Source organism: Fusarium sambucinum, chromosome IV (assembly GCF_050947815.1).
Source record: "Fusarium sambucinum isolate potato_lamoka chromosome IV, whole genome shotgun sequence".
NCBI classification, from domain to species: Eukaryota; Fungi; Ascomycota; class Sordariomycetes; order Hypocreales; family Nectriaceae; genus Fusarium; species Fusarium sambucinum.
Genome location: NC_139291.1, coordinates 6,969,815 through 6,995,457, shown reverse-complemented (window position 1 = coordinate 6,995,457; position 25,643 = coordinate 6,969,815). Strand labels below are relative to the sequence as shown.

Below are 25,643 nucleotides of genomic sequence, written 5' to 3'. Positions count from 1 at the left end.
CTTGCCAGCTGTCTGGCAGTGTCAGGCACTGGCAATATATTAAGTGGTGTCCCTCTCATTCCATGTTAAATGTAGGTAGTGAATACAACATTTTTAATTAAGATCCATGGGGTAGAAAGTTCTGATGTACAAATCTTCGTCTTTTTTCGGCCTCCAATCTCACTGGGTTTATACATCTTGCACTAGGATATATTGCTTCTCATCGCCGGTGGCTCGCTGTTTTTCTTGCCACCGCTTACAGAGCTGCTGCGTCTCCTCATCCTATGAAGACCGGAACTTCAGCACGAACTTCCACCTCACCTATCGGTCGAGCTCATCGACAGGCAAGTCGCCGTCGTCCTTACCCACAATGGACTCGGCTACCTTCCAGATCTGCAGCAGATTGTCCTCCGCAGCACTTGCCACGAGCCAGGGCTCATTGGGGTTCCAGCTGAAATCAGCAAGATGGTTCGTGTGACCACCGTGCATGAATAGCCTGTTGAAAGTTAGCTTCTATATCACCCTCATAAGCGCTATCCGTGTAGTCAAACATACAATTCAGGGGGGCCATCATCCTGGTCATCGGGCAATTGCTCTTCGCCGACCCTTGAAAGGTCCCAGAAGATGATTCTTCGGTCGTAACTGGCACTTCCCAAGATACCAGCTTCAGTAGGGTGCCATGCTAGAGATGTGACAGCATCGTTGTGGCCCTCCAAAGTGTGCACCTTCTCCTTTACATTTCTGAGATCCCATACGCCGATTGTCTTGTCGGCCGAAGCAGTAGCTACGAGCACCTCCGAGTTGGGATTGAAAGCCAGAGCGTTGATTGCATCAAGGTGGCCGCGCTTAGCGACAACTGCTGCCTTGTTGGTCTCACTGTGTCGTACATCCACAATTTGAAGGGTCTGATCGTCAGATACGGAACCGATGAAATTCTTGGAGATTGGGTGGTATTGGACATCGTTGACAATCTGTGTATGGTGCCTGTAGGTGCGAGAAGGGTTGAGGATTCTTGAGTCGGCCTTCAGGGTCTTCAAGTCCCTGCGATGTGTAAGTTGAGTGTTCTGAATATCTACTGCGGGTACTTACCAGAGACGCATCGTAGTATCCTCACTGCCTGACGCTAAGCAGCCTTCCTCATGAGGGTTCCAGTTCAAGCCAAAACCTTCGGCCTCGTGTCCGACCAGTTCAATTTGGGCATTGACCTTTCCAGTTGAGGTAGGGTCGAGAGGGTGCTTCGTTCGATCAAAAATGAGGATCTTGCCGTCGATGCAAAGAGTCGCAAGGATATCGGGGTTCTGAGGCTGATATCGGGCCTTGTTCACTTCTCCAGGATGCTCAATTCTCTGAACAATGTCGCACTTGATGGCAGCGACATCACCAGACTTGCCATAGCCGCCGATCTCGCCTCGTTCCTCATCATAGTCGTCGGGGTTAGGCGCCACTGCTTTGGGAATCTGAACGTCGGCGATCTGAAGGTAGTTGGGGCTCTCATCTGAGGTGTGTGTGCCAAGCAGGAGGCGGTGAATTCTGTAGTTCTTGCCCTCGGGCTCCTTGACATCGGGGAACCACTGGACTGTGAGGGTAGGCCAAGTGAGGGCCGTACTACAGGCAATGTTAGATTGATATTTTCAGTCATAATTAAGGTTGCGACTTGCCCTAGAATCATGTCGTACAGAAAGGGACTGTTCTTCTTCCATGTCTTGTACTCTTTTGAACATTAGCCTGCTGGACAGCATTTTCGTCCCTTGTAGCTGGTCTATACCTTCATTAATGAGGCGCTCTCCTTGATCATCCTCTTCATCATGGATCATGTCGACTATGGTTGCGTAAGTAAGACTATTTTCAAGGTTTGTCGTCTTGATTCGCATGCAGGCGCACGCAAATCAAGGTACAAGTTTACTTACCGTCCATGTCATGCTCGGCAGACGGAGCAGGTGCCATGATGGACTTTTTTATTATGAGAGCTTATATGTAAAAGACACAGGCAAAAAGAAAAGGGTGATTTGCGGACAAGTGGTTGATGTTGATAATACTAGATTGTTGGTAGGAACAAAAGTGAGTCTGCGCGCGGCTGAGAATAAAGCAAGTCGCAACGCGTTGATGCGCAAAAGGCTGAAAAGGCGCGTTAAGTGACGAAACGCTCACACCCATAGCAACCGCAAGTATCCGCTGCGCCACAGGGGAAGTGGGAGAAGCTGTGGCTTGAGGATCTACCCCACAAATTGCACATCTCTTTAGTCTAGCAATTGACTCTGAACAGGCCTCAGGGTATCAGAAAAGCTGGCCACCTGAGGCATCAGGGACGAAATTAATGAGTCAGTCTGTTCCAATCAAACCGAAGTCTTAGGCCCTTTATTTTTGTACCTTAAATCTCAGAGATGGACTTTTCTGTTACCCGCCGGACAGGGCGAGCCTCCTCAGGTGGAGAAGGGTACTCGCTGAGTACTTAGATAGAGCCTATCGTAACAGCCTATAAAGCGTATCGGCAATGTACAGCATGAACCCCTCCATGAATCGAGTTCCTGCTAGGCTGAGGTCCCCACCTTGTCAGTCCAGCTACTCTCAAGTTCCATGACTGCTGGATTTCCATCTTGACGACAACACGATTCGTCGCAAACTTCACCTTTCCCGCCTCCCAAACCTTCCCAGAACCCGACGATCACCTACGACTCCCTTCATTTCTTTGGTATTGCAGGGAGCGCTTAGTATCTCGTCTCGCATCATATTGCAGCATTGTTGTCTTCGGTTTGTTGGCGCCACGTTGAGTCACCATCCGTCTTGTCTTTTCCTGTTGCCGCAGGATTTTCTACGTTTTGCGCCCAGTTTTTAGGGGCGATTAGGAGTTTATCCACTCCTATTTCAGATCACTTTCGCATTTTTGAATCTTTGCGTGGACTGGAAATTGTTCACTGTTTTTCAACATGGGGTACGCTCTTCTTCCTCCTACTCTTCTCAAGTTTCACAAGCTGACTCTTCTCTTCACAGTGTCCCTAAGTTCTTCAGATGGCTTTCCGAGCGATATCCGGCCATCTCCCAGCTCATTGCAGAGAACCGAATACCCGAGTTCGACTGTCTCTACGTCCGTTGCCTCAAGTCACATGCCGTTCCCACATACTAACTGTTACCTAGCTCGACATGAATGGTATCATTCACAACTGTACCCACAAGGATGCAGGAGAGGATGTGTCCTTTCGTCTTAGCGAAGAAGAGATGTTTATTCGTATATTCAATTACATTGAACATTTGTTTGGAAAAATCAAGCCCAAGCAGCTGTTCTTCATGGCCATTGATGGTGTTGCACCTCGAGCCAAGATGAACCAGCAACGTTCTCGACGTTTTCGAACAGCCCTCGATGCTGAGAAGGCCCGTGATAAGGCCATCAGTGAAGGCGTCGAAATCCCCAAGGAGGAACCATTCGACAGCAATTGTATTACCCCAGGTACCGAATTCATGGCTAAGCTATCTCAGCAATTGCGATACTTTGTCAACAAGAAGGTATCCGAAGACACTGACTGGCAGGGATGCGAGATTGTTCTATCCGGCCACGAAGTCCCTGGTGAGGGAGAACACAAGATCATGGAATACATTCGAAATGCCAAGGCCCAGCCGAACTACAACCACAATGTACGGCATTGCCTTTACGGCCTTGATGCCGATCTGATCATGCTTGGCCTTCTCAGTCATGATCCCCATTTCTGTCTCCTTCGAGAAGAGGTAACGTTCGGACGGGCTTCCAAGACGAAATCCAAAGAGCTTGAACATCAGAACTTTTATCTTCTTCATCTCTGCATTGTGAGAGAGTATTTAGAGATGGAATTTCAGGAGCTTGGAGAGGACGGGGCTCTCAGTTTCCCATTTGACCTCGAAAGAGTTATTGACGACTTTATCTTGATGGCGTTCTTTGTCGGAAATGATTTCTTGCCGAATTTGCCCAGCTTGCACATCAACGAGGGTGCGTTGGCCAACATGTTCCGAATCTACAAATCTATTCTTCCAAAATGTGGCGGATATATCAACGAGAACGGAGTTATCAACATGGAACGACTGCAGCGACTCCTGGGCGAATTGTCCAACACGGAGATTGATGCGTTCGAGGGCGATGTTTCAGATGAGAAATGGTTTGCATCAAAACAGATGGAAAAGAGACTCGAAAACAAAAATGCCGAAACAAAAGCGCCAAAGGGAAGTCAGCTTGTCCTCACTTCAGCGCAGCGTGACCTGTGGAAGCAAAAGATTCGGCCGTACATCTCAAAGCGCTCTGACGAGCCGCTAGATCTCGGCACCAGTCTAAAGGCTGCCGACCGCAAGTTTGTTCAGGATTTGGCAGACTCGATGCATCTACAATGGTCTACTAAAGAGGATGACGAGGGTCATCGCCATCTGATTGTTTCGTTCCCACCTAAGAATAATGACGATGACGACGAAGATGATGACGAGGAGGAAGGTAACCTTGCAGCTTACCGAGTAATGAAGACTTACGACAAGGCTTTGGTCATTGATCTGACAGCCGAAGATGCCCAGAAACAGTATGAGAAGCTATACCAAGATAAGTATCAGGGCTGGAAGACAAAGTATTACCTCCAGAAATTCGAGGAATGGGCTCCCGACAACTACGACAAGGAGCTCACAGCCCTCTGTGAGAATTACGTCCAAGGTCTACAATGGGTCTTGTACTATTACTACCGCGGTATAGCTTCGTGGCCTTGGTTCTACGGATACCACTATGCACCTCTTATTTCAGGTGAGTTGACTGCTACAATGCATACTCTAGAACGTATGGCTAACCTGAGACAGATGTTGTGAAGGGCGTCGGCGCAGACCTGAACTTCAAAAAGGGCCAACCTTTCTTGCCTTATGAACAACTCATGGGTGTCTTACCCGATAGAAGTAAAAAGATTGTCCCCAAGGTTTACCATGACCTCATGACCAATCCGGATTCGCCCATCATTGATTTCTATCCCCGCGACTTTGAGCTGGACATGAACGGAAAGAAGATGGATTGGGAGGCAGTCATTAAGATTCCCTTCATTGACGAGAAACGCCTATTGAACGCCATGGGGCCCAAGAACGACTTGTTGGAGCCCGATGAAAAGGCACGAAACGGATTCGGTGTGCCCCTCAAGTTCACATATTCGCCTGAGGTCGACTTCATTTACCCTTCCCCGTTGCCTGGTGTTTTCCCCGAGATCCAAAACTGTCGCTGCATCGAGAACATGTTCGATCTTCCTGATGTGGAAGGACTCGAATACTTATCAGGATTGACTAGTGGTGCTTTGCTGAACGTTGATGCTTTGGCTGGCTTCCCTACCCTCCACACTCTCCCATATACCGCACAACTTGTCGAAGGTTATGGCGTCAATGTATTCCAGACAGATAGCAGAAACCCAAGTGTCTGTGTTACTCTGACCGGGACGGAGAATCGCACTAAGATCGAAACTTGGAAGGCGAAACTTGGCCAGCGATGCTATGTGGGATACCCGTTCCTCCAGGAAGCTAAGGTCATTAAAGTGCAGGATGAGCTCTTCAGTTACGAATTGGCCGACAATGGGAAAGACGTCATCACAAGAGACCACAACAACCGGGAGGCTGCCGACTGGGCCAGGGAAGCTGATTACATCGAAAATTGGCACGCCAAGCGACTTGCAATCACCATAGGGCAAGTCGAGTGTTTGGTGTATGTCCATATGCTCAAGGGCCTCATTCGTACGGAGGAGGGTGCCCTAACCAAGGAGTACGCCGAAAATCCCAGCCTCAGGAGTACATATGCTGCGCAGACCATCGTTGACGAAGTGGTCAATGAAGACGAACGATTCATTGAAAAGGAGGCGTTGCCCATTGAGGAGGAATTCCCTCGAGGCACTCGTGCATTCTTCCTTGGTGACTACGCTTATGGCCGTCCCCTTGAAGTTGCCGCTCACACAGGCAACAAGGCGGAGGTTGTCGTCTCAGTCCTTAAGAACAAGGAGCAGGATTTCGCAAAGCAGATCATCCATCAAGCCGAACGCTCCAATCCTTATACCCCGTCATTTGCTGTCGCTAAACAGCTGGGTATTCATCCTCTCGTTCTAAGCAAGATCACCTCTTCGTACCAGATCATCAACTCTGCCGGACTACGGCTGAACTTGGGTTTGAACTTGAAGTTTGAAGGCCGAAAGCTCAAGGTCTTGGGCTATTCGAGAAAGTCTCATACAGGCTGGGAGTTCAGTGGAATGGCGATCAAATTGATCGCTGATTACATGGTCGCCTTCCCCGACTTCTTTGCTGCTATTCAGAGGGAACCACAAAAGAGCGAGGTCCTTGAGACAGATCTCTGGAATGATCCCGCTGTCGCTTCCCAACGAGTCAAGGAGATCGTGGCTTGGCTCAAGAAGCAGGAGACTAACAAGTTCGAGAGGGTTCCTCTAGAGGCTGAACAGCTTGACTCCGAGATTGTTAAGGCATTGGCTCATGTCGGTGAACAGGTGCATACTGCTTCTTCAGAAATCGAAATCAAGAAGTTGCGCAGCGTTCCTCGTTCGGCGCTCCTTAAGCCGTCTGACGCGGAAATGGTGCTCGGCAGCCAGAACTTTACTCTGGGAGATCGAGTCACTTATGTGTCTGCTGCTGGCAAGGTCCCCATTGCCACTCGCGGAACTGTTGTTGGTATTAGCCGTACTGCCACTGCCCTTCTTTTGGATGTTGTATGGGACACTTCTTTCATGAGTGGCACCACGCTCAACGAAAGAGCCCCTGTATTCCGTGGCCAGACAGTGGCATCATCCTCGGTCCTGAACACTTCCAACAAACAGGTTGTGTCAACCAGCAGCAAGTCACAACAACAGCGAAAACCAGCCATTGCTGCGCATGGTGGCTATGCGAACGTCGGGGTCACTCAGTACAAAGATGCACCCGCCCCTGGCCCTCTTCGCGGTGGCTGGAGTGGAGCGCTGAACGGCAACAGCCCGCAAGGACGCAACTCTCCTGGACGTGGTCGAGGTAACGGTGCTCGCGGAGGTGCTCCCAACCTCATGCACAGCACCTTGGTTTACCGAAACGGTCCTCCCAACGGTGCGGCTCAAGGCTATGATACCAACGGAAATGGTACCCGAGGCAGAGGAGGTCGTGGTCGCGGCCGTGGCAGCCACCACGGTTCTCCTGCTCCTGACGGTGCTCCCCAAGAACAGATGTATGGTAACGTTCCACCACCTGCCAGTCTCGATCAACCCCGAGGCAGAGGTCGTGGTCGAGGACGTGGAGGTAGAGGTCGTGGAGGACCTAATCGTGGACGAGGTAATGGAGGAGCCAGTGGTAACGGCAGCCAGGGCTAGATGACCAGCAGCTTCGTTATAGGATGGCGGTACTGGTGAGTGACCTCCTGTGATATTACGTCTCACGACCTGTTATCGAATGCTTGCATTGTTTGCAGAATAGCCAGCGTCGGGATAAAAGTTGTGGGTGTAAAGATTGTATTATAGATGAAAGCTAGATACGTTTATCACGAAGTCACGAGTAGGAATGGATTCTGCAACGAATATGTTTCTCGAAAATTACAAAGAGGACCGCCTTATACCGCACATTGAACTCTATTTTTCACTTCAAACACACACTAAAAATGGATAACCAGCCTACTTAGTAGCTCTTCTTTGTAGTATCCTTCTTCTTCTTGGTCTTGATAGCTGGAAGGTTGAACTTGGGTGACTCGCCATTGCCCAGAGCCTTCCAGTGACCAAGATCGCGGGTCTGATCCCAAGTAAGAAATCCAACCCAGGGCTGAACATTATAGTGCAGCTTGAGCTTCACATCCTCTGTCGCTGCAACCTTACCAGTAGGGTGGGTGATTTGATACTTTGGTTTCTGGTTCTTGAGGCCAAGGAAGCCACTAATGACGATGTGAGATTGCAATCAATGTTAACAAATGCATATGAACGTACCGGTCGGGGTCAATAGTCTTTCCTTCAGCGCTGCGCTTGAGCTTCTTCATAGCAACAGGTCCAATGTTCTGGAGATGGTCGGCGCTGGGATTCGTGATGATCTTGTCCCAGATAACAGCCTCGTTGGTCGAATTGTTGGGTCCAGGCCACTCGGCAGTGACATAGACAAAGACTTGCTTAGTATTCCATGTGAAGAGGCTTCTCAGATCGGCATCCAGGTCGAATCTAATAATTGCGTATTCCTCCTTCTTGGTGCTGTAGTAATGCGGTCGGCCCTTGACACTAATAAACAAAGGACAATTAGAAACTTATTTGTGGAATTGAAGAGGTAGACTGTACACTTGGGAGTTTGAGACTGCAAAGATACCAGCATCGGGGGCACGAGGGGCTATAAAATCCGAAGCGGCAATGAAAGCTGCGACAACGAATGCGACAGTGGTGAAGAAGCCGAAAGTGTTCTGGATGCGGGTAAGAGAGTTGTACATATTGGGCGATTATCTCAGCTGCCTGTGCAGCTTTTGCCCTTTATCTTGAAAGAATAGGAGAAAAGAGAGGTGGAGTTTGGAAGACGGACGTTGGTGATGTCGCGTCGTGGTGTTGAAGACTAGGTACCTTTCACCTAAAGCTACTGGCCACGTTTTGGGAGCTGTCTCTAGCTGGTCAGCGCTGGAGCTGTGGCGTTTCAGCCTTGTGATTGGACTGTGGGGTTCTCTCCATTAAGACCTACAGCATGTGTTTGTACCCAGGAACTCCAATTATCTCCGGTTAAAGAGAGGCTAAAGAAATTAAATACTGTACAGTTAGTTTACACCATGACGTCTTCTGCTGGCATATATTTTCATAGTAGTTTGTAGGTTGTCGCTGTAAATATCAAGTTATCTTTGTAGGTATGCTTTCGATTCTCCTCCAACAACTTGAACCCTGCGAGGCTGACACTGTCAGAGCAGTCACAGCCGCCGAATCGCACTAAATTTCGCGGTGCATCCCCACTAGAAGCAGACCTGTGAATGGGCTTGCTTGAGATGTTTGAACCTCGACTGTTCAAACCCGATTTTCGTCCTTCGCGATTTTGCTGGTTGATCTCCTTAATAGTTCTTTTTTTCTTTTGCCCGTGATATTTTACCACTGCTAGGACATTCTCAGTGCCCCGCCGGCAGCTAAAGAGTTTCCGAACTCTCCACTCTGCTCAAGCTGCATCCACGACTGGCAGAGAAGATCATCCGCCTTCCAGCCTAACGCATCGTGAACTGTCCAGGTGAAAAACTGGAGGCCCACGCCCAGTCTTCGTCTACAGGGTACCAGAGGAGGGAAAAGGCTCGATGGGAGTGCGCATTGCTCTTTCCTTCTCCCTAAATCCTCTCTGCACTCTGTCGCGCCGAGCTCAACTCTAATCGACACGGTTTAGTCCTCTCGCACGCTATCATTCAACCGCCAACTCTTTCCCGGACTATGGGTATGCTTCTTGCCCACTCGAGTGATAGGATAGGACACCCCTGCTGACACCCTCTGGAGCTCTCCGGGTGACGAGGCAAAAATGATTAACTCACGGCTGGTTAGTTTTTTGTCATGTCGCGCACTTTTTGGCTTGATACTTATTCTTAGACAGAGAGCGATCAACGACCGAAGACCACGAAGCTCCCTGAAAATCGGGCAGCCTTCTCAGACAGATCGAAGCGACACATCTCGAGACGAACGATCGAACAAACGAATCAAGAAATCCGGTCCTGAATCACCATGCGTATCTCGCTATTTTACGAGTTCACGTCTACAACCCTTGGAAGCAATCGAGAACGACAGTGAGCCGAGTGCCAAAACCCCACTGCAAAACAACTTAACCCGAGAGGACTCTTACGTGGAAACTATTGGTGGTTCTAGTGTCATCAGCAGCAGCAACCTGACTACGGCAGCTGGCAGCCGCGTGCAAGAATACCGCAGCGTGCAGCGTAGGAGTACTGTAAAACGGAGCCGACGCAGGCGGAGAGGGCCTCGTAGGATTACTTTATCACCTGGTGAAAGCGACGACGATTCAGTTGCTGTTGCGCATCGAAATCTTCCTCCTCAACAATCTCCCACACTGACAAGTCCGGACTGTTTGTCTATGAACATCGGCGATGGCCCCCCACCTCCCAACATTTCGTCGGATCTTGCCCTACAATCAAAGCGACCAGCGACAAGTTACGCCCAGAGTACACCGAAGCGATACAGGTTGTGCAACGATTCCGAGGACGAGCTGGCAAAGCCCGGCACTTCTGCAGGCAGAGAGGTTACCGCAAGGCCCACCAGTGTTACAAAGCTAGTGGCCCGGTCTCCTCATTCACGAACTCAACGAGGAGATATTCCACCTACCAATTTTGGGTCAGCCATGGTGCGCCGAAATTTGACACGCAGTGGGCTGAAAGTTGACGGAGTACTGCTGGTAGCTGCGGCATGTGGGAAAAGCACCTGGTCCGCTGGGAAGACAGATGAGCCCATTACATTACATCTTGATTCCGGCCTGGCTCGCCCGTCTCATCAAGGTGGACAGACTTCATCATGGCTTGAAGTTTCCAAGAAGTTGATCCACAGTGCTAAACACAGCAATTCGAAGAGCCCCATTATTTCCATCCATCGTTCAAACACAAATACGGCCATTGGTGGCAAGCTTGTGTTGAAGTTTAGTGACATTGCGAACGCCTCTGTCTTCATTGCCTGGCTGCATGGAGTTGAGCGTTTGAAAGAGGTCAGCCCGTAAGTGCTTCCTAAATAGCATTAGTTCAACAGTTCGAAGAAAACTAACTGGTCAAAGGAGCGATTTGGAGAGCATACTCTCGATTGCGATGGGGGAGGCCAAATCGTTTGCGTCTAAATCAAAGAATTCCCCGGTCCCAATTTCACCAGTTCCTTTCACGGCAAACACACCCAGACCACCTCAGTCTTCACAACGAGACCCATTCAAAGGAGAGCCCATATCTCCTCGGCGTCTAAAACTCAAGGATAGAATGCAAGGGGGCTTGCCTATTCTGCCGGAAGAAGTGAAAGAAGAAGTGAAAATGAAAACAGAGGATGTCGAAGATCCATTTCTGGAGTCAAGTCGGAAGCGCAAGTCTGAGACCCGACAAACAAGAAAGTCTTCCCCAGAACCACTCCCTCTTTCATGGACGGCTCAGAACCCAGGTTGGGACAAGGACTGGCACAGGTCCTTGGTATACCCCTCAACCGGAAAGAACCGTGCAACTGTCGACAAGGAGGATATCATTCGACTAGATGAGGGAGAATTTCTCAACGACAATCTCATCAGCTTCTATCTTCGCTACCTGCAGGTCCAACTCGAAAAGGAGAGACCAGAAATCCTGGAAAAAGTATACATCTTCAACACCTTCTTCTTTGAGAAACTAAGATCCAATCGCGCCAAGATCAATTATGAAGGTGTCAAAGCATGGACTGCCAGGGTCGATCTACTTTCATATGACTATATCGTGGTTCCAGTCAATGAGAATGCACACTGGTATTTGGCTATCATCTACAATGCCCCTCGTCTCCTTCCCAAGGAGGTGAAAGCGGAGGTGAAAACAGAGACATCCAAAAAAGACGAATCTTCAAGCCTACAGGATGCAATCGTTGTTGAGGATAACGACCCAGCAGTGGACGTTGCAGAGAATGTTTCTGTCAAGAAAGCGTCGCCTGTTGTGTCGTTGGATCATGAAGCCCCCAGATCAACCAGAAGCCAGGCAGCGACAGGTAATGGGGTTGTTCTTTTGGATGACGAGACTGTCAAGAATCCAGAGGCCCCCGCCAAAACTAACAAGCGAAAGTCGATCGGAGGAAATCAGAAGTACAGCACTGAAGAGCCCAGGATCATCACTCTCGATTCGCTAGGCGCCGCACACGCGGCAACCTGCAAATGCTTGCGCGACTACCTGGTCGAGGAAGCGAAAGATAAGAAGGCCATTGATATCACGGACAGGCCTGGAGGCATGACTGCGCGGGGTATACCTGAACAAGACAATCACTGCGACTGTGGTGTATACGTCTTGGGTTACATGGAAAATTTCCTGAAAGATCCGGATGAGGCTGTTCGAAGACTACTCCAGAAAGAAGCTAGTCAGTGGGATATCAAACCTCAGCAGATTCGTGCCAAGGTGAGGGACCTTCTCTTCGACTTCCAAAAGGAGCAACATTTGCGGCTTGAGGAGGAGAAGGACTTGAAGAGAAAACGAAGGGCAACAAAGGGGCCTGTCTCATCACCACAGGTTGCTCCATCCTCACCTCAAGTACCCCCGAGAGCCCCGGAGACACCACAAGCCAGCCATGGTCCGAAGAGCACGTTGGTGAACGACACTGTTCCTGCAGAGAGTGAAGAGCCTCCTCAAACAGGTACTACCTCGGCATACTTCACAGTTGCTTCTCCCGAAGAGCTGGATCACCCACAAACACCCACAAGAAATGAAGATCCTTCCTTCGTCCAACCTTTGAGGGAGGGCTCGAGTAATGATTCTAAGATCTCTAGCTCAGGGGACGTCTTTCATTCAGCACGTTCATCTCCGGTCGACACCGCGCAACAAGTGCTTTCTGATCTGACCACTGAAGGTCATCCGCCGCGTGATGAACGAAACAGGCCAAAGCTACCCTCAACACCCAATTTTGTACAAAAGCTATCGGAATCTCCTGAAGAGGTGAGCCCAGCATCCATCTCTTCCACTGTAAAGAGACACAGCTCGCCTTCGGTTGCTTTGGCCACGAGACAAAGGGCATCAACGTCACCAGCCCCAGGTAGCCAGGGTGTGTTTGATGGAGAACGAATCGTTATGAAGAGCATCGAGGATCGCAATATGGTTGAGCGAACTATCGATTTGACGGGATGAAATTGTCTGTCTTGATAGGCGGCATTGTGTTGTACAGTCTTGGAAGAACAGAGCATTATGGATAGAGGTCTTAGGGCGATAGTCTATAAGGAAGGATCAACATCATGTCAGGACAGGCACCAAAGGTAGTGATGCACATAGTAGAGAAGACACGTCGAGTGAAAAGATTATTAAAGTCTATACCCATCACAAAGATTTTCCATTTTAACACCCGACTCCTAAAGGATCACCAACGGATGCTAGACCTAATTTCCCGATGCTAACGATGTATAACAGGTGGTGTGAGTCGCATTCTCCGCCACGTCTATTTGTGGTTGTATCAAATATCTATTACGCTTCTTCATTCATCTTGCTCGACGTCTGAGCTCTCGTTCGTGCCATTCACCACCATCTGCCGTTGTATCCGCGGGATCTCAAACACGACGCCTCCATTACGCCCGATCTTTGCTGGTGGGTTCCATCTGCCTAGTCGGTGTTCCTTTCCAACAGCCACAACCACGCAAAGACCGTCTTTGCCTCTATCGCCACGCTCGAAAAGATCGATATCGTTGACAATGCCATTGATCGGGCCCTGGGCGCTCTCCTCCATCGACTCATTTTCTTGGTCTTCAGGCTTGGAGAGAACTCCGCGGAACTCAATCTTGCGCTTGTCCTCGCTGAGTTGCCAGACTCGGATGTGGCCATCCCAGCTACCAGTAAGAATAACGTCGGAGTAAGGAATGGTTCGGATGGCGGTAATCCAGCGGGGGGTGGGGTGTGGTACGACCTCAGGATCAGGGTTCTGCTCGGCCGATGCCTCCTTGGGATCCAGGGCTGGGTCGATACCATGTGCGATGGGCTCAATGTACACAGGCTTCTTCTTCTGGACACTCCACAGTGCAAGTGCGCCATTGTCAGAACCAGTCACAAACAAATCATCGTCAATCATGGCGACACGATCCATGCTACCCTCATGGAGCATGGAGCGCGCATTCACGCCGCTTGGTCGAGACTTCTTGTCGACAGCACCACCGCGGAATACAAGCTGTGTCTCTTCGGCGACCTTCCACAGACGCGCGGTACGGTCTCTGGCGCCAACACTAACACAGCGTTCTTGCGCAAGAGCATCGACGTCAAGAATTTCATCTTGATGACCAAATAGCGACTCGACATAAGCCATCTCGTCCAGACTCCAGACCTTGACTGTACGATCCTTGGAACAAGAGTACAGCTGGTTCGTCCCCCTGCGAAAGACCAGTCCAGTAACGGAGTCTCGGTGATGTGTCCAGACCTTGATAGGCTTGAGGGTATGGGCGTCGTAGATAATGAGCTTGTTGTCTGCACCTCCAGTGGCTACATAGTTACCATCAGGAGAGGCTGCGACAGCGAGGATGCGGTCAGTATGACGCTGGTAGTTTTTATCCTTTGACTTTCTTGTGTCGCCCTTCACCCAGGCTTCCAGGGACGGCTGCTTCTTCGGGGGCGCTGGTGGCTTCTTGGGCTTTCGTCGTGTTGTCTGTGGGTATTGGTATTGAGGGAGGTCTTGCGCCTTCCATTTGTGTAGGTATAAGTCTTTGGTGGTGGTGTAGATGTATGGGTCGCATACGGCGATGGCGGTTACGGCGTTGGTGTTGCTTCGGAAGAAGGTGCGCGAGACGTTGTCAAAGGCGAATTGCGAGGCCAATTGGCGATATACTCTGCCCTTTCCCTCTGCTACATCCTCCTGAAGTCGCTCGGCGATCAAATCTCGGTCAACGTCGGCGGCGTCGAAACCAGCTTCGTCCACGGGCTGCTTGATGTTCTCGAGATATTGCTCTGCTAGTCGCATTCTTCTCTCAGCAGCGGTCTCGCCCTCCTCATCATCCGACTCGTTGTCCTCCATTTCAGCATCGCTGGCGACAGATGCGCTGTCGAGGCTTCCGTCGTCGTCTGAGTCGCTTCCAGAGATAGACTCGTCGTCTCGCTCGACTCGCTTTTTGGTGGGGCCGGCATTCTTCGAAGGTGCCTTTCCAGCAGATTTCGAAGCAGCAACTCTCTTCTTTGGTTGCTCTGAAGCCTCGGGTCGCTTGCGCTTCTTCTGCGCACCTGGTACTGTGAAAAAGGACGACATATTGGAACGTCGCGAACTTGGCTGGCTGTTCACGACTTTCACACTCACCTTGAAGATAAATTTCTAGGCTTAGAAAAAAAAAAGTTGAGTGACAGTGGATCACGGAAAATCCATTGGATCCTTGTGAGTCCAACTGGCAAATCAGAAGCCCGCGTATGGGTCCAGGTTTTTCCGATTTTGGCGGTGGAGATTGGCATAATCAAGTCCACTGTGAGAAGGAGCTCCCGGGTGAGCGTTGACGCGCGCAGCTACAGCCTAACGGGAGAGCTTGATTCACTGTACCTTCCACCTTCGTTGAAGAAGGCTGAACAACTACCTTGACCAACTCCTCCACAACACCACATCTACTTCCCCCACTACACACCACACTATCGCCAACATGTAGGCTATATCCAAGCTGCAACTACTACTTAAAAGGTACTAATATTCTACAACAGGGAGATACTCATCGGAATTACTGGAAAGGACTTCACCATCATCGCAGGATCCAAGGCTGCGATGCGAGGTGCCACTATCCTCAAGACATCTGATGATAAGACCCGGGCTCTCAACAAACACACCCTCTTGGCATTCTCTGGAGAAGCCGGTGACACAGGTACTTAAACCAGATTGCCAGTGACGGCAACCGCCAGTCGACTGCCCCCGCGATGACGACAGCTAACCATAGCTCCTCAGTGCAATTCGCCGAATACATCCAACGAAATGCCCAGCTCTACTCGATGCGGAACGAGTCCGACCTGTCACCCTCCGCTCTTGCCCACTTCGTCCGTGGAGAGCTCGCTACCAGCTTGCGATCTCGAAAGCCCTACAATGTTAACCTGCTTATGGGTGGTGTTGACCCCATTACTGGCAAGCCAGCCCTCTACTGGCTCGACTACCTAGCGTCGCTGGCCGAGGTTCCTTATGCTGCACATGGCTACGCCCAGTATGTTGCCCCGAAACCTGTATTCCAGGGAGACATTTAATATGAACCAGCGGGTCTGGACCAATGCTAATCTATGCTTCTATAGGTACTACTGCCTCTCCATCCTCGACAAGCATCACCACCCCGATATCACTCTCCACCAGGGCATCAAGATCCTGACGATGTGTACCGACGAACTAAAGCGGCGCTTACCGATTGATTTCAAGGGCATGGTGGTCAAGGCGGTCAAGGCAGATGGGATTGTCGATATTGAGTTCGACGACGACAAGGTTGTCAAGTGTGCCTAAAAGCCGTCCGCAAATAGAAAGGAAACATGAATTTGTATTACTAGATGGGGCTTGGAGGTTGATGCTTACATCAAGATAGTTTCCTCCAACTGGTTGCCCATGACATCTTTACAGTCTACGTAATGTCAAGTCCCCCGACGGCATATTAAATAAAAATCCAAGTTACAGCCGTCTTTCACAACTGGCCCCACGTGCAGGTTACAGCGGTTGTATAGCAAGATAGCTTCTAAATGAGAACATGTTTAGCTTTTTTTCCCCAGTTACCTTGAAAATCTCACAAAAATCATAACTGTTTCTTCGATGAATACTACAGCTTCACCATTGCTCTAAAATAAATCCTTTTGGATTTCTTATGCGACTCTAATAAAGCTTTCGAATACATTCAACATCAGTTGTCAAACGCTAAGTTACCATGAATGCATATACGCCTTTCAAGTAGCAATGCATATTTGACACACATAAAACAGAAAGAAAACATTGGATAGTGATCCAAGACATAGGAGTGCCTACACAGCATTCATGGTAATTTGTATTTTCTCCGAACACCCCATAGATGCGTCTTCATCATATCAACCAATCATTGATGACATTTCAAATGAACTGAGTGGTATCGACATGGCTTGGTGCTGACATCTCGATCTTGGGTCACAATCTTACAGCCAAGCAGCCGCATGATAAGTCTAGCTCGATCCGATACACACACTTGCCTACCATATCAACATCAAAGTTGGCCTGCAAACAACAGTCTAGGTGTGAGGAATGCCGAGGGACAAGTGTTGTTGGAGAAATATTCCCGTATTCTCAGTTATTATGTCTGTGAGACTGTGACACACGAGCTCAATCAACAGGGATACGGATATAGGTAGTACATAGAGAGTGGCATCCCGAGTCATTACGAGGTGTATAGCACGGTACGTATCTAAGGATCCGTCACGCTTCGATTCTAGATGATTCAAGTAATTTGGGGACACCATAATTCACCAAAATCGTTGCAAATTCTAGAATCCAAAAGCATATGGGTCATAGTTGTATGCCATGAGGTAAAGCATGAGGTCAGTCCAAGGTGGCCTACCTGGAATCTGAAATGTGATTTCCCATATTAATATTACCCAGATACTCACTCGAGATACAAACACGGTACTTGAAGATCTCGGCACGCAAAATTTCCGAGGTATATACTACATGAGAAAGCATTTTGATATGAAATCCACTGGGCATCGATTTATGGACTTGATGTGAGAAATAGGCTTCATTGTTGAGCGCATCGTTAATTTTATCTCTACTCCAGATCGTCCATATCCCGCTTATCGGAGATTTCCCGCGATACGGATCCATTAGGTTGTTGTTAGCTGTAACAGTGCGTCCAAATTTGGCTGGACAAGCTCAGGGTCCTCATATCCCTGTAGGTGATGCTTGCAGCCGTTCCAGGCCCCCCGAGGCTCGAGAGCAAACTGACGCATTTGCTGTGTCTGCAATTGTTTTGAATCATTCCGTTTGATACGCTTGTAGGCTTGTTGAGGTTTGCCGAGTCGCAAGCTTTTTTGTTTGATATACCTATCTATTATTCCGTCTTCCGTCCGGGTCAGTTTTACATCTGGCCCGGTAAGACATTCCCAAAGAGTCAAAAGTTTTCTTGTTATGTTATGCTGCCAGTTGCCAGCCCATGCGAGAAGTCAATGACGTTGAAGTTTATTGGAGGTAGTCAATTTTTATCTTTGATTACCTATTCAAGTTCTCACTCTTCTTGGAGTTTGGTACTATCTATCGTCTTTACTCGATAACGTCTTCAATCGCCGCGTCTGAATAACTCACCGTACAATATCAACACATTATCAAACAACATATCGTCATAGGAGGTGAATGGTTGCTAGGAGTCCTACAGAACCCACCCAAGTAGCCACCCCAGCTCCATCAGCCGCCCCGGAATCTGGGCTGGTTTGAAGTCGAGGTACCACACAAGTACCTCAGCTTTACCACTGTTTAAAATCGCCCCTTGCCGACCGGGGACTTGGCTGGCGTCCTTGCTCAAACACGGTCTTCCACCAGGATTCTCCGCCCTTCTCTGAACCCCCACAGTGAGATAGTTGCCAGTTTGTCCTGTCCAAAAGTGTCATTAAAATTTGTGTGAGATGTGATAAATTTTATACTCTTAAACAGGCAACTGACATACCTACGAGATAAGAGCTGTATCTTTCGTTGTCTTAGAATATTAAGATTGTGAATGTTGATATATTGGTAATCTGTGTGCCCAAAGTTTGCCTTTTCTCTTCTCTCCAAACCCTCAAGGTTCAGGGTCAGACTTCAACTTTCACAAGCTTGCAAGGAATCTCTTACAATCAACTAGCGCTCGCCTTAGAGACTAATTTTTTTGCGAGAATCCTAGAAGCATATCCTAGGCAGCCCAAAGCAAAATCTGGTTCTGACGTATTTCTCAGCAACAACGATTCAGGACGATAATCTCATCCAGTCAGAAGATATCAGATTTATCTAGCGTCTTCATCGTCATAAGTACCAGGTCAGTTCTTTTTTCAACTTTTCTGCCCAGCCACAGCATCTCTTTGACAGGCATTCTTGTCTTTTCCTTCAATCTCACTGGCTGCATCTGAGGTGAGCGGTGGCCAGAAAATACTTGTCAAGTACTTCAAAGCTTATATCACCCACTCACGGGCTTTCCTGGCCCACTCTTACTCTAAAGTCCTCCCACTCGCCCTCACCGCAGAGGCAACCCCCTCCAAAACCTTGCCCCGAAGTACAGGCCCGCGCTAACCCTGATTGGGTGCAACTCCAACCAATTTTTTTTCTCCCACTCTTCCTTCGCCTCTTAACTCTGTCCCTTTTCTTCCCTCTTCTTCCCACAACAAAACCCTTATCTCACAAACTTCCCTTCATCCTCCCCCCTCATCCGTGTTATTTTCTCAACACTCTGTCTTTCTTTCGTCTTTCCTTTGAAGATTCTGCGTGTTCTTCGAGGGATATTTGCACAGCACTGACATTTGCTTGTGCCTAAAAGTTATCATTTGGGAAAATTATTGGAAGCGTTGGTCTTCCGTTTCTTTCTCTCGTTTTTCCTGTCTTTACTTTCGACGGGAATTTCACCAAACACGACTACTCTCTTTGATAATTTTAGAGAGTTTATCTGCGTATTTCGGATTTCACGCGTCTTTACGACCCGACTATCTCTACAAATTTCTCGACCCGAAAACCGAACGTAAACATGGCTGATCAGATCAACATGGGTGGCCTCTCCCTCAACGATGGCGGTCACCAAGGCCCTCCCCAGGGTGGTCGATCCTACATCCCTCCTCACATGCGTGGCCGTGGCGGTCCTCCTCCCTCTGGTCCCCAAGCTGGCCCTCCCGCTATGAACGGTGGCCCTCCTCCTGCTGCCGCCAACGGCATCAACAACAGTGCCTGGGCTAAGTAAGTCATCCATCTACCTGCATCTCAGTCAGGTTTGTGTCATCAGGCATTTACTAACCTCTTCACAGCCAGAACTACGGTGCTCGCCAAACCAACTGGAGCAACGATGCTCCTGCCTTCCAGGGCAACAACAACCGCCGAGGCGGCTGGGGCGGTCGAGGTGGTGGCTACAGCGGTGGCGGCAACTTCGACGGTCACTCTGGCGGCGGCGGCGGTGGCGGTCCCACTGCCCGTGGATCTGGTGATGGACAATGGCGCGACGGAAAGCACGTCCCCGGCCCGGCTAACCCCCGTATCGAGCGCGAGCTTTTCGGTGTTACTGCCGAGGACCCTTCCAAGCAGCACACCGGTATCAACTTCGAGAAGTACGACGACATCCCCGTCGAGGCTTCCGGCACCGACGTTCCTGAGCCCGTTCACCAGTTCACTACCCCTCCTTTGGATGAGCATTTGTGCCGCAACATTGAGCTCGCCCACTACAAGGTCCCTACACCTGTCCAGAAGTACTCGATCCCTATCGTTAGCAACGGTCGTGATCTGATGGCTTGTGCCCAGACTGGTTCTGGAAAGACTGGCGGTTTCTTGTTCCCTATCCTCTCTCAGGCTTTCCTCAACGGCCCTTCTCCCGTGCCCGCTAATGCCGCCGGTCAGTTTGGTCGCCAGCGCAAGGCTTACCCCACCTCTTTGATTCTTGCCCCTACCCGTGAGCTTGTGTCTCAGATCTTCGAAGAGTCCCGCAAGTTCGCTTACCGTTCTTGGGTTCGACCTTGTGTCGTTTACGGTGGTGCCGACATCGGCTCCCAGCTCCGACAGATTGAGCGTGGCTGTGACTTGCTTGTTGCTACTCCCGGTCGATTGGTGGACCTCATAGAGCGAGGTCGCATCTCTCTCCAGAACATCAAGTACCTCGTGCTCGATGAGGCCGATCGCATGCTGGACATGGGTTTCGAGCCCCAAATTCGCCGCATTGTCGAAGGCGAGGATATGCCCCAGGTTCAGGACCGCCAGACCCTCATGTTTTCAGCCACCTTCCCGCGCGACATTCAGATGCTTGCCCGCGATTTCCTCAAGGACTACATCTTCCTTTCCGTCGGTCGTGTCGGTTCCACCTCTGAGAACATTACTCAGAAGGTTGAGTATGTTGAGGATGTTGACAAGCGATCCGTCCTCCTGGACATTCTCCACTCTCACGCCAACGGTCTCACTCTGATCTTCGTTGAGACCAAGCGCATGGCTGATTCGCTCTCCGACTTCCTCATCAACCAGAACTTCCCTGCTACTTCCATTCATGGTGACCGTACCCAGCGCGAGCGTGAGCGTGCCCTCGAGTTCTTCCGCAACGGTCGATGCCCCATCCTGGTTGCTACCGCTGTTGCCGCTCGAGGTTTGGATATCCCTCACGTCACTCATGTTATCAACTACGATCTCCCTACCGATGTTGACGATTATGTCCATCGTATTGGTCGTACTGGTCGTGCCGGAAACACTGGTATTGCCACTGCATTCTTCAACCGTGGTAACCGTGGAATTGTTCGCGAGCTTATGGACTTGCTCAAGGAGGCCAACCAAGAGGTTCCTGCTTTCCTCGAGACAATTGCTCGTGAGTCCTCCTTTGGAGGAGGAGGCCGCGGTGGTCGTTCCCGTGGTGGTGGTGGCCGCGGCGGCGGTGCCACTCGTGATTTCCGAAAGTTCGGCGGCGGAGGCGGCGGCGGCTTTGGTGGTAACAACAGTGGCGGCGGCGGCGGCTTCAACGCTGGATCTCAGGGTGCTGGCTTCAGCGCTGGTGGTGGTGGCGGCGGCGGTTATGGTGGCGGCGCTGGCTACGGTGGTGGAGCTGGCTACGGCGGTGGTGGTTACGGTAACCCCAGCGGCCCTGGCGCTCAGTCGTCTTGGTGGTAAACACATCACACCGAGATATTCGCATCACTCGGGTGCGACACGATGTTAGCGACCGCTTGGCTTCGCAGCATCTTCACGTTTGCTATTTTTGTTTTGTTTTTTTCCTTACTTGTTATCTGGTTGCTTGCATTTGAACGACACGGCGGCACCATGACCTGCGAAGACAGACGAATGCCTCTTTGCCAACAGCAACAGGCAGTGTTCGGTCCCAGGGCTTTAACGATGCATCTGATAGATTTCGTTTCTTTGATTTCGGCATACTCCTCGTTTGATACCCTTAGACCGAGACGTGGGGAGCTGGGAGACGTTGGCAGCACGCTGTGATGCGATGGATCTAGATTCGGACATGAGTCAACAGATCTCACACAGCATTACGAAGTTTATGTTTCCGCCGTCTACCTGGGGTTTTTATCATCCCAAGGCATTTTTCACGCATTCACGATAGAGGGTCATGTTATCGCCGTTCACATAGACAAAAGTGGATTTCTCGGTTCTCTAGTGACGAATCGCTCGCTGGTCCCTATTGGGAATGGGGATCAGAGGGAGAGCGATGAGCGCACTTGAAGGGAACAAAGGATAATGGTCAACAGGACGGTTACGTCTGTTTATTAGCAGAGCGGAGAGCACGAGCGTTGCCGCGCGACGCCCATAGGTTATGGCATTTGGTTTGGGCGGCACGGCATGGAAAGGATCACAAAAGCTCTTGCTCTTTGCAAGTTAGGAGGAACATGGACACGACGAAGGCTTTGACTCAAGGAATAATGAATGGGTCACGAGGCTTCTCATGACGGGGCCATGATGCTTCCCGTAGTAGAACAGATAACCAGACTGGACTGGACTGAGGAGTCCTAAATAAAAAAACGCCTTGATTTATATTGATATTCCTCTCAGTGATGACAACTCATTTTGGTATGTGATATTAGTAAATGTTGCATGTTATGGAACTAAAGGCATACTTGTCGACTACAATGCCCGAGTTGCATAGGGAAGACTGACAACATGGAAAGATAGCGTGTCGGGTCGACCCGTCCAATCTAGGGTCCAGTGAGAGGTAGATGCAGCTGTGTCATAGCTTGGCTTTCATAACCTTGGGCCAAGAAAGAGTAGCAAAAAGTACCTATGAAATCGAGTGCAAGATGCAGAGGTAACAGAATGTTCGATATGTTAAACTATTAATAAACTATGCGCTGTCAGGCAGTCCATTTTTCTATCATACCAAGAGCGGACGGAGAGGCAACCAACTGTACTGTGATGTGAAGCAGCCAAGCCATCAACGGATGCTGAGCTTTCCCCACCTCCTCCATCCTTCTATTCCACCTCACGCTTCGCTTGAGCTTCTCGCCTCATTCCCTCCCCCACCTCGTACTAGAGATTTTGCGTAATCTCCAAAACAAGTTTCACCTCTGCCCGGCGCAGAACTTGCATCTACATGGCTCTCGTTGCATAGACCTCAATCTATCAGGAGCCCGAACCATCCGCCGAACCACACAACACTTGAATAAGTGACAGCCAATAAAGGCTACGTATAACCGACAATGGGCGTCTTCGATAGCCTCGATGCGGCCATCACCAATATGCTTGGTCAGTGGAACGTCTACTCGACCGGCTTGGTGACGCTGCTGCTAGTTGTTTTCTCATATCGCATCATCTCAAACCGCGAACCCGATGTGCACCCAATGCTCCTGGCTCGCCAAGCTGTCCCGTCGTCGGTCCGAAATGAAGGAGAAAGTCCCATCTACCGATCCCAGGCTTCTCCTCACGGCATGCCGCTCAACACTGGTCTCAACGTGAAGGATGCCGGAGCTTCCAAGTGGTCCCGTGGTCGTAACGGCGACTTGAGGGATGTCTGGAGAAAGGCCGCCGAGGGTGGTGAGAATGGTGCCAAGGGACGAATCTTGACTGTTTTAGGTTCACAGAACGTTGTGGACCACAAGCTCGGTATGTTGTATCTTTTTAGCAGCACGACGTTGCTAATGTGCTTCAGACGATATCACCCGCCAGATCAACCTTATCGGACAGCACATCGCTGAGGCTGGAGGCATCAGAGTCGCCATCTACCTGCCAAACTCAATCGAACTCCTGGTAGCGCTTTTCGCCTGCAGCTTCTATCCAAACCTGACAACGGTCCTGATCCCTTTCAATGTTTCCAACGAAGAACTCGTGTCTATGCTTCGCCGCTCCGCCGCCGATACAATGATTACTGCTCCTGGCGCATTCCCTTTTGATGCCGTCGTCAACGCCTACCCGTCTCTTCGGCAGCTCATCTGGGTCACGGACGAAGGAAGCAACCACATGGACTGGAACGAGGTTCCTGAAGGCACCGGTGGTAATATCAATGTCTCTACCTGGCAGGACATCCTCCGGGACTCCCCCGCGCATGCCGGCAGCGAGCTCCCAGCCGTTGATCCCGAGAAGATTCCCTCCGACCTCGTTACTTTCTGGCAGAGCAAGCCCGGTGAGGCTGAAGAGATGGTGCGCTTCAGCCAAGCCAACCTCGTCTCAGCCATTTCAGCTCAGCTCACAGCTATCCCAACCAAGGAGCGTATTAACCCGTCCGATTTGTTTCTACCAGCGGATTCTCTTACCAACGTTTACACCCTTGTGGTCACATTGGGCGCTCTCTACTCCAACGCTTCTATCGCTCTGAACTCCGTCGCCGGCAAGTCGCCAGACTTGGTTCTCGCAACTCAAGGTGTTGCTCCCACAGTTCTGGTGGCTAGTCCCGAGACACTTCTCAAGACTCACGAAGAGTCCACATCCAGACTTGGCTCCGCTTTGGCCAACGTCTCTCATGTTATGTCTACTCGATCTCTGGCCTTGGAGGGTGTCCACTCCACATCCAACCTCTTCTCCGGCTTCTCCAGCGCATCCCCATCACTCGGCACAACTCCTGGCAAACTCCGCCTGGTATTGGTGGCTGAGCGTGCTGGTTCTGACACTCCTCTCCTGTCTGCAAATGCTTTGTCTGATCTGCGCATCTTCACGGGTGCAAGAGTTGTGTATGCTCTTACCGCGGCCAAGGTTGCTGGTGCTATCAGCCAGACTGCTTTCTACGACTACAGACTCCCTACCGACGCCAAGACGCACTTTGGACCTCCTCTGACCAGCGTCGAGGTGTATCTGAAGGACACTGATGTTCATAAGACCACTGATGACAAGATTGAGGGACAGGTACGTATTTTGTTGAGAGCCTTGTGCATGTGGATGGTGCACTAACATTACCTAGATTGTGGTACGAGGACCGAGCGTTGTGGGAGGAGAGGTCAACGTTGGCGTCCCCGGAAAGATTCGACATGATAACACTGTTGCTTATGCGTAAGCAAGGGTTTTGAAAAAACATGCATTGGGCTGGGGTCGATAGACACATCGATGTCAAGCCCCAAGGAATCAGGGGTCAGGACCCCATATCCTTTGGCCCAGTTTCATAGGCTAGTAGATACAGGAACTGATTTAAGAATGCAATAAGAATTTCTTGGTATTTTTGGTTTAAACGTTACAAACACTGGAGTTTTTTTACTCTACCTTGACACTAACATTAGCAGATGGCTGTGTGAAATGACTCGTCACGCACATGTAGACGAAGTCATCGATTTTGTGATATTGGGATCGTTCTTGGATTCTCAACAAGTCAGAATTACATTTAGGTTATATCCGTATGTAACTGAACATTGACACAGTTTCCCAACTCATTATTAGTGCCTCATAATTAAAATACAGCTTCATAGTAGAAATGAAACGAGGTCACACGACCAGTCGTAGAAACTTGGCAGATGCTACCCTGTACCACTAGTAGATTTTCTAGTGAAGATCTTGGTTTGCGAATGAAGGGTCCTCCCTACCATCTTCAACAATGACGTCGAGTAGCACGGACTCGGGCTGAAATAACAGCTGCACCGGTAGCTGGACCGCAGTAGAAAGAGTAGATCATAATATTTCCGCTGATCGCACGCGATCTACTCATTCATGATGTCAAGAAGTATACACGGAACTGAGGGATCCGTGGTCTAGTCTGGTTTAATTGTCCGTAGATGAGTTCATGCTCCTTGGATCATCATCATTCATGACCTCGTGGCAATGGGGTCTTTTTTAGTTTTTGTTGGCAACAGAAACCGTAGATTAGCAGAGTGGAGGAGGTCTCGGATGCATAAAGTTCCACGTGGAATCGGACGAGATGGTTGCACCGAACACAATTTTAGCGTTAAACATAGGATGACAGGATGGAATAGCTTCAATCCTAGTTAGTAGACTTTTTGCGGAAACATTAAACACAGCAACTGTTTCTCAAGTTGG

At 49.9% G+C, this 25,643-nt stretch overlaps 8 protein-coding genes across 8 annotated transcripts; 5 read left to right on the top strand and 3 right to left on the bottom strand.

Annotated features, from left to right (window-relative positions):
* Positions 1 to 300: 300 nt before the first annotated feature.
* Positions 301 to 1,923, bottom strand: FSST1_002273 (WD40-repeat-containing domain protein; the record flags this gene model as incomplete). Its single annotated transcript, XM_083228245.1, has 6 exons — positions 301 to 475; positions 535 to 1,020; positions 1,069 to 1,584; positions 1,656 to 1,689; positions 1,745 to 1,798; positions 1,887 to 1,923. The coding sequence occupies 6 exons, from the start codon at positions 1,921 to 1,923 to the stop codon at positions 301 to 303; spliced, it is 1,302 nt and encodes a 433-aa protein (XP_083092455.1).
* Positions 1,924 to 2,903: 980 nt separating this feature from the next.
* FSST1_002272 (XRN 5'-3' exonuclease N-terminus-domain-containing protein) lies at positions 2,904 to 7,289 on the top strand (the record flags this gene model as incomplete). The annotated part of the gene is made up of 4 exons (XM_083228244.1): positions 2,904 to 2,908; positions 2,968 to 3,061; positions 3,112 to 4,723; positions 4,777 to 7,289. The coding sequence occupies 4 exons, from the start codon at positions 2,904 to 2,906 to the stop codon at positions 7,287 to 7,289; spliced, it is 4,224 nt and encodes a 1,407-aa protein (XP_083092454.1).
* A 301-nt stretch (positions 7,290 to 7,590) lies between these two features.
* FSST1_002271 (signal peptidase complex subunit SPC3) lies at positions 7,591 to 8,377 on the bottom strand (the record flags this gene model as incomplete). The annotated part of the gene is made up of 3 exons (XM_083228243.1): positions 7,591 to 7,840; positions 7,893 to 8,174; positions 8,232 to 8,377. The coding sequence occupies 3 exons, from the start codon at positions 8,375 to 8,377 to the stop codon at positions 7,591 to 7,593; spliced, it is 678 nt and encodes a 225-aa protein (XP_083092453.1).
* A 1,049-nt stretch (positions 8,378 to 9,426) lies between these two features.
* On the top strand, positions 9,427 to 12,733 carry FSST1_002270 (SUMO protease ULP2; the record flags this gene model as incomplete). The annotated part of the gene is made up of 3 exons (XM_083228242.1): positions 9,427 to 9,444; positions 9,499 to 10,619; positions 10,678 to 12,733. The coding sequence occupies 3 exons, from the start codon at positions 9,427 to 9,429 to the stop codon at positions 12,731 to 12,733; spliced, it is 3,195 nt and encodes a 1,064-aa protein (XP_083092452.1).
* Positions 12,734 to 13,073: 340 nt separating this feature from the next.
* FSST1_002269 (ribosomal RNA-processing protein RRP9) lies at positions 13,074 to 14,822 on the bottom strand (the record flags this gene model as incomplete). Its single annotated transcript, XM_083228241.1, has 1 exon — positions 13,074 to 14,822. One exon carries the CDS (start codon positions 14,820 to 14,822, stop codon positions 13,074 to 13,076), a length of 1,749 nt encoding a protein of 582 aa, XP_083092451.1.
* Positions 14,823 to 15,320: 498 nt separating this feature from the next.
* Positions 15,321 to 16,034, top strand: FSST1_002268 (proteasome core particle subunit beta 4; the record flags this gene model as incomplete). Its single annotated transcript, XM_083228240.1, has 3 exons — positions 15,321 to 15,417; positions 15,498 to 15,747; positions 15,833 to 16,034. The coding sequence occupies 3 exons, from the start codon at positions 15,321 to 15,323 to the stop codon at positions 16,032 to 16,034; spliced, it is 549 nt and encodes a 182-aa protein (XP_083092450.1).
* A 3,214-nt stretch (positions 16,035 to 19,248) lies between these two features.
* On the top strand, positions 19,249 to 21,353 carry FSST1_002267 (P-loop containing nucleoside triphosphate hydrolase protein; the record flags this gene model as incomplete). The annotated part of the gene is made up of 2 exons (XM_083228238.1): positions 19,249 to 19,454; positions 19,523 to 21,353. 2 exons carry the CDS (start codon positions 19,249 to 19,251, stop codon positions 21,351 to 21,353), a joined length of 2,037 nt encoding a protein of 678 aa, XP_083092449.1.
* Positions 21,354 to 22,888: 1,535 nt separating this feature from the next.
* Positions 22,889 to 24,672, top strand: FSST1_002266 (uncharacterized protein; the record flags this gene model as incomplete). Its single annotated transcript, XM_083228237.1, has 3 exons — positions 22,889 to 23,291; positions 23,338 to 24,524; positions 24,580 to 24,672. The coding sequence occupies 3 exons, from the start codon at positions 22,889 to 22,891 to the stop codon at positions 24,670 to 24,672; spliced, it is 1,683 nt and encodes a 560-aa protein (XP_083092448.1).
* Between the last annotated feature and the right edge of the window lie 971 nt (positions 24,673 to 25,643).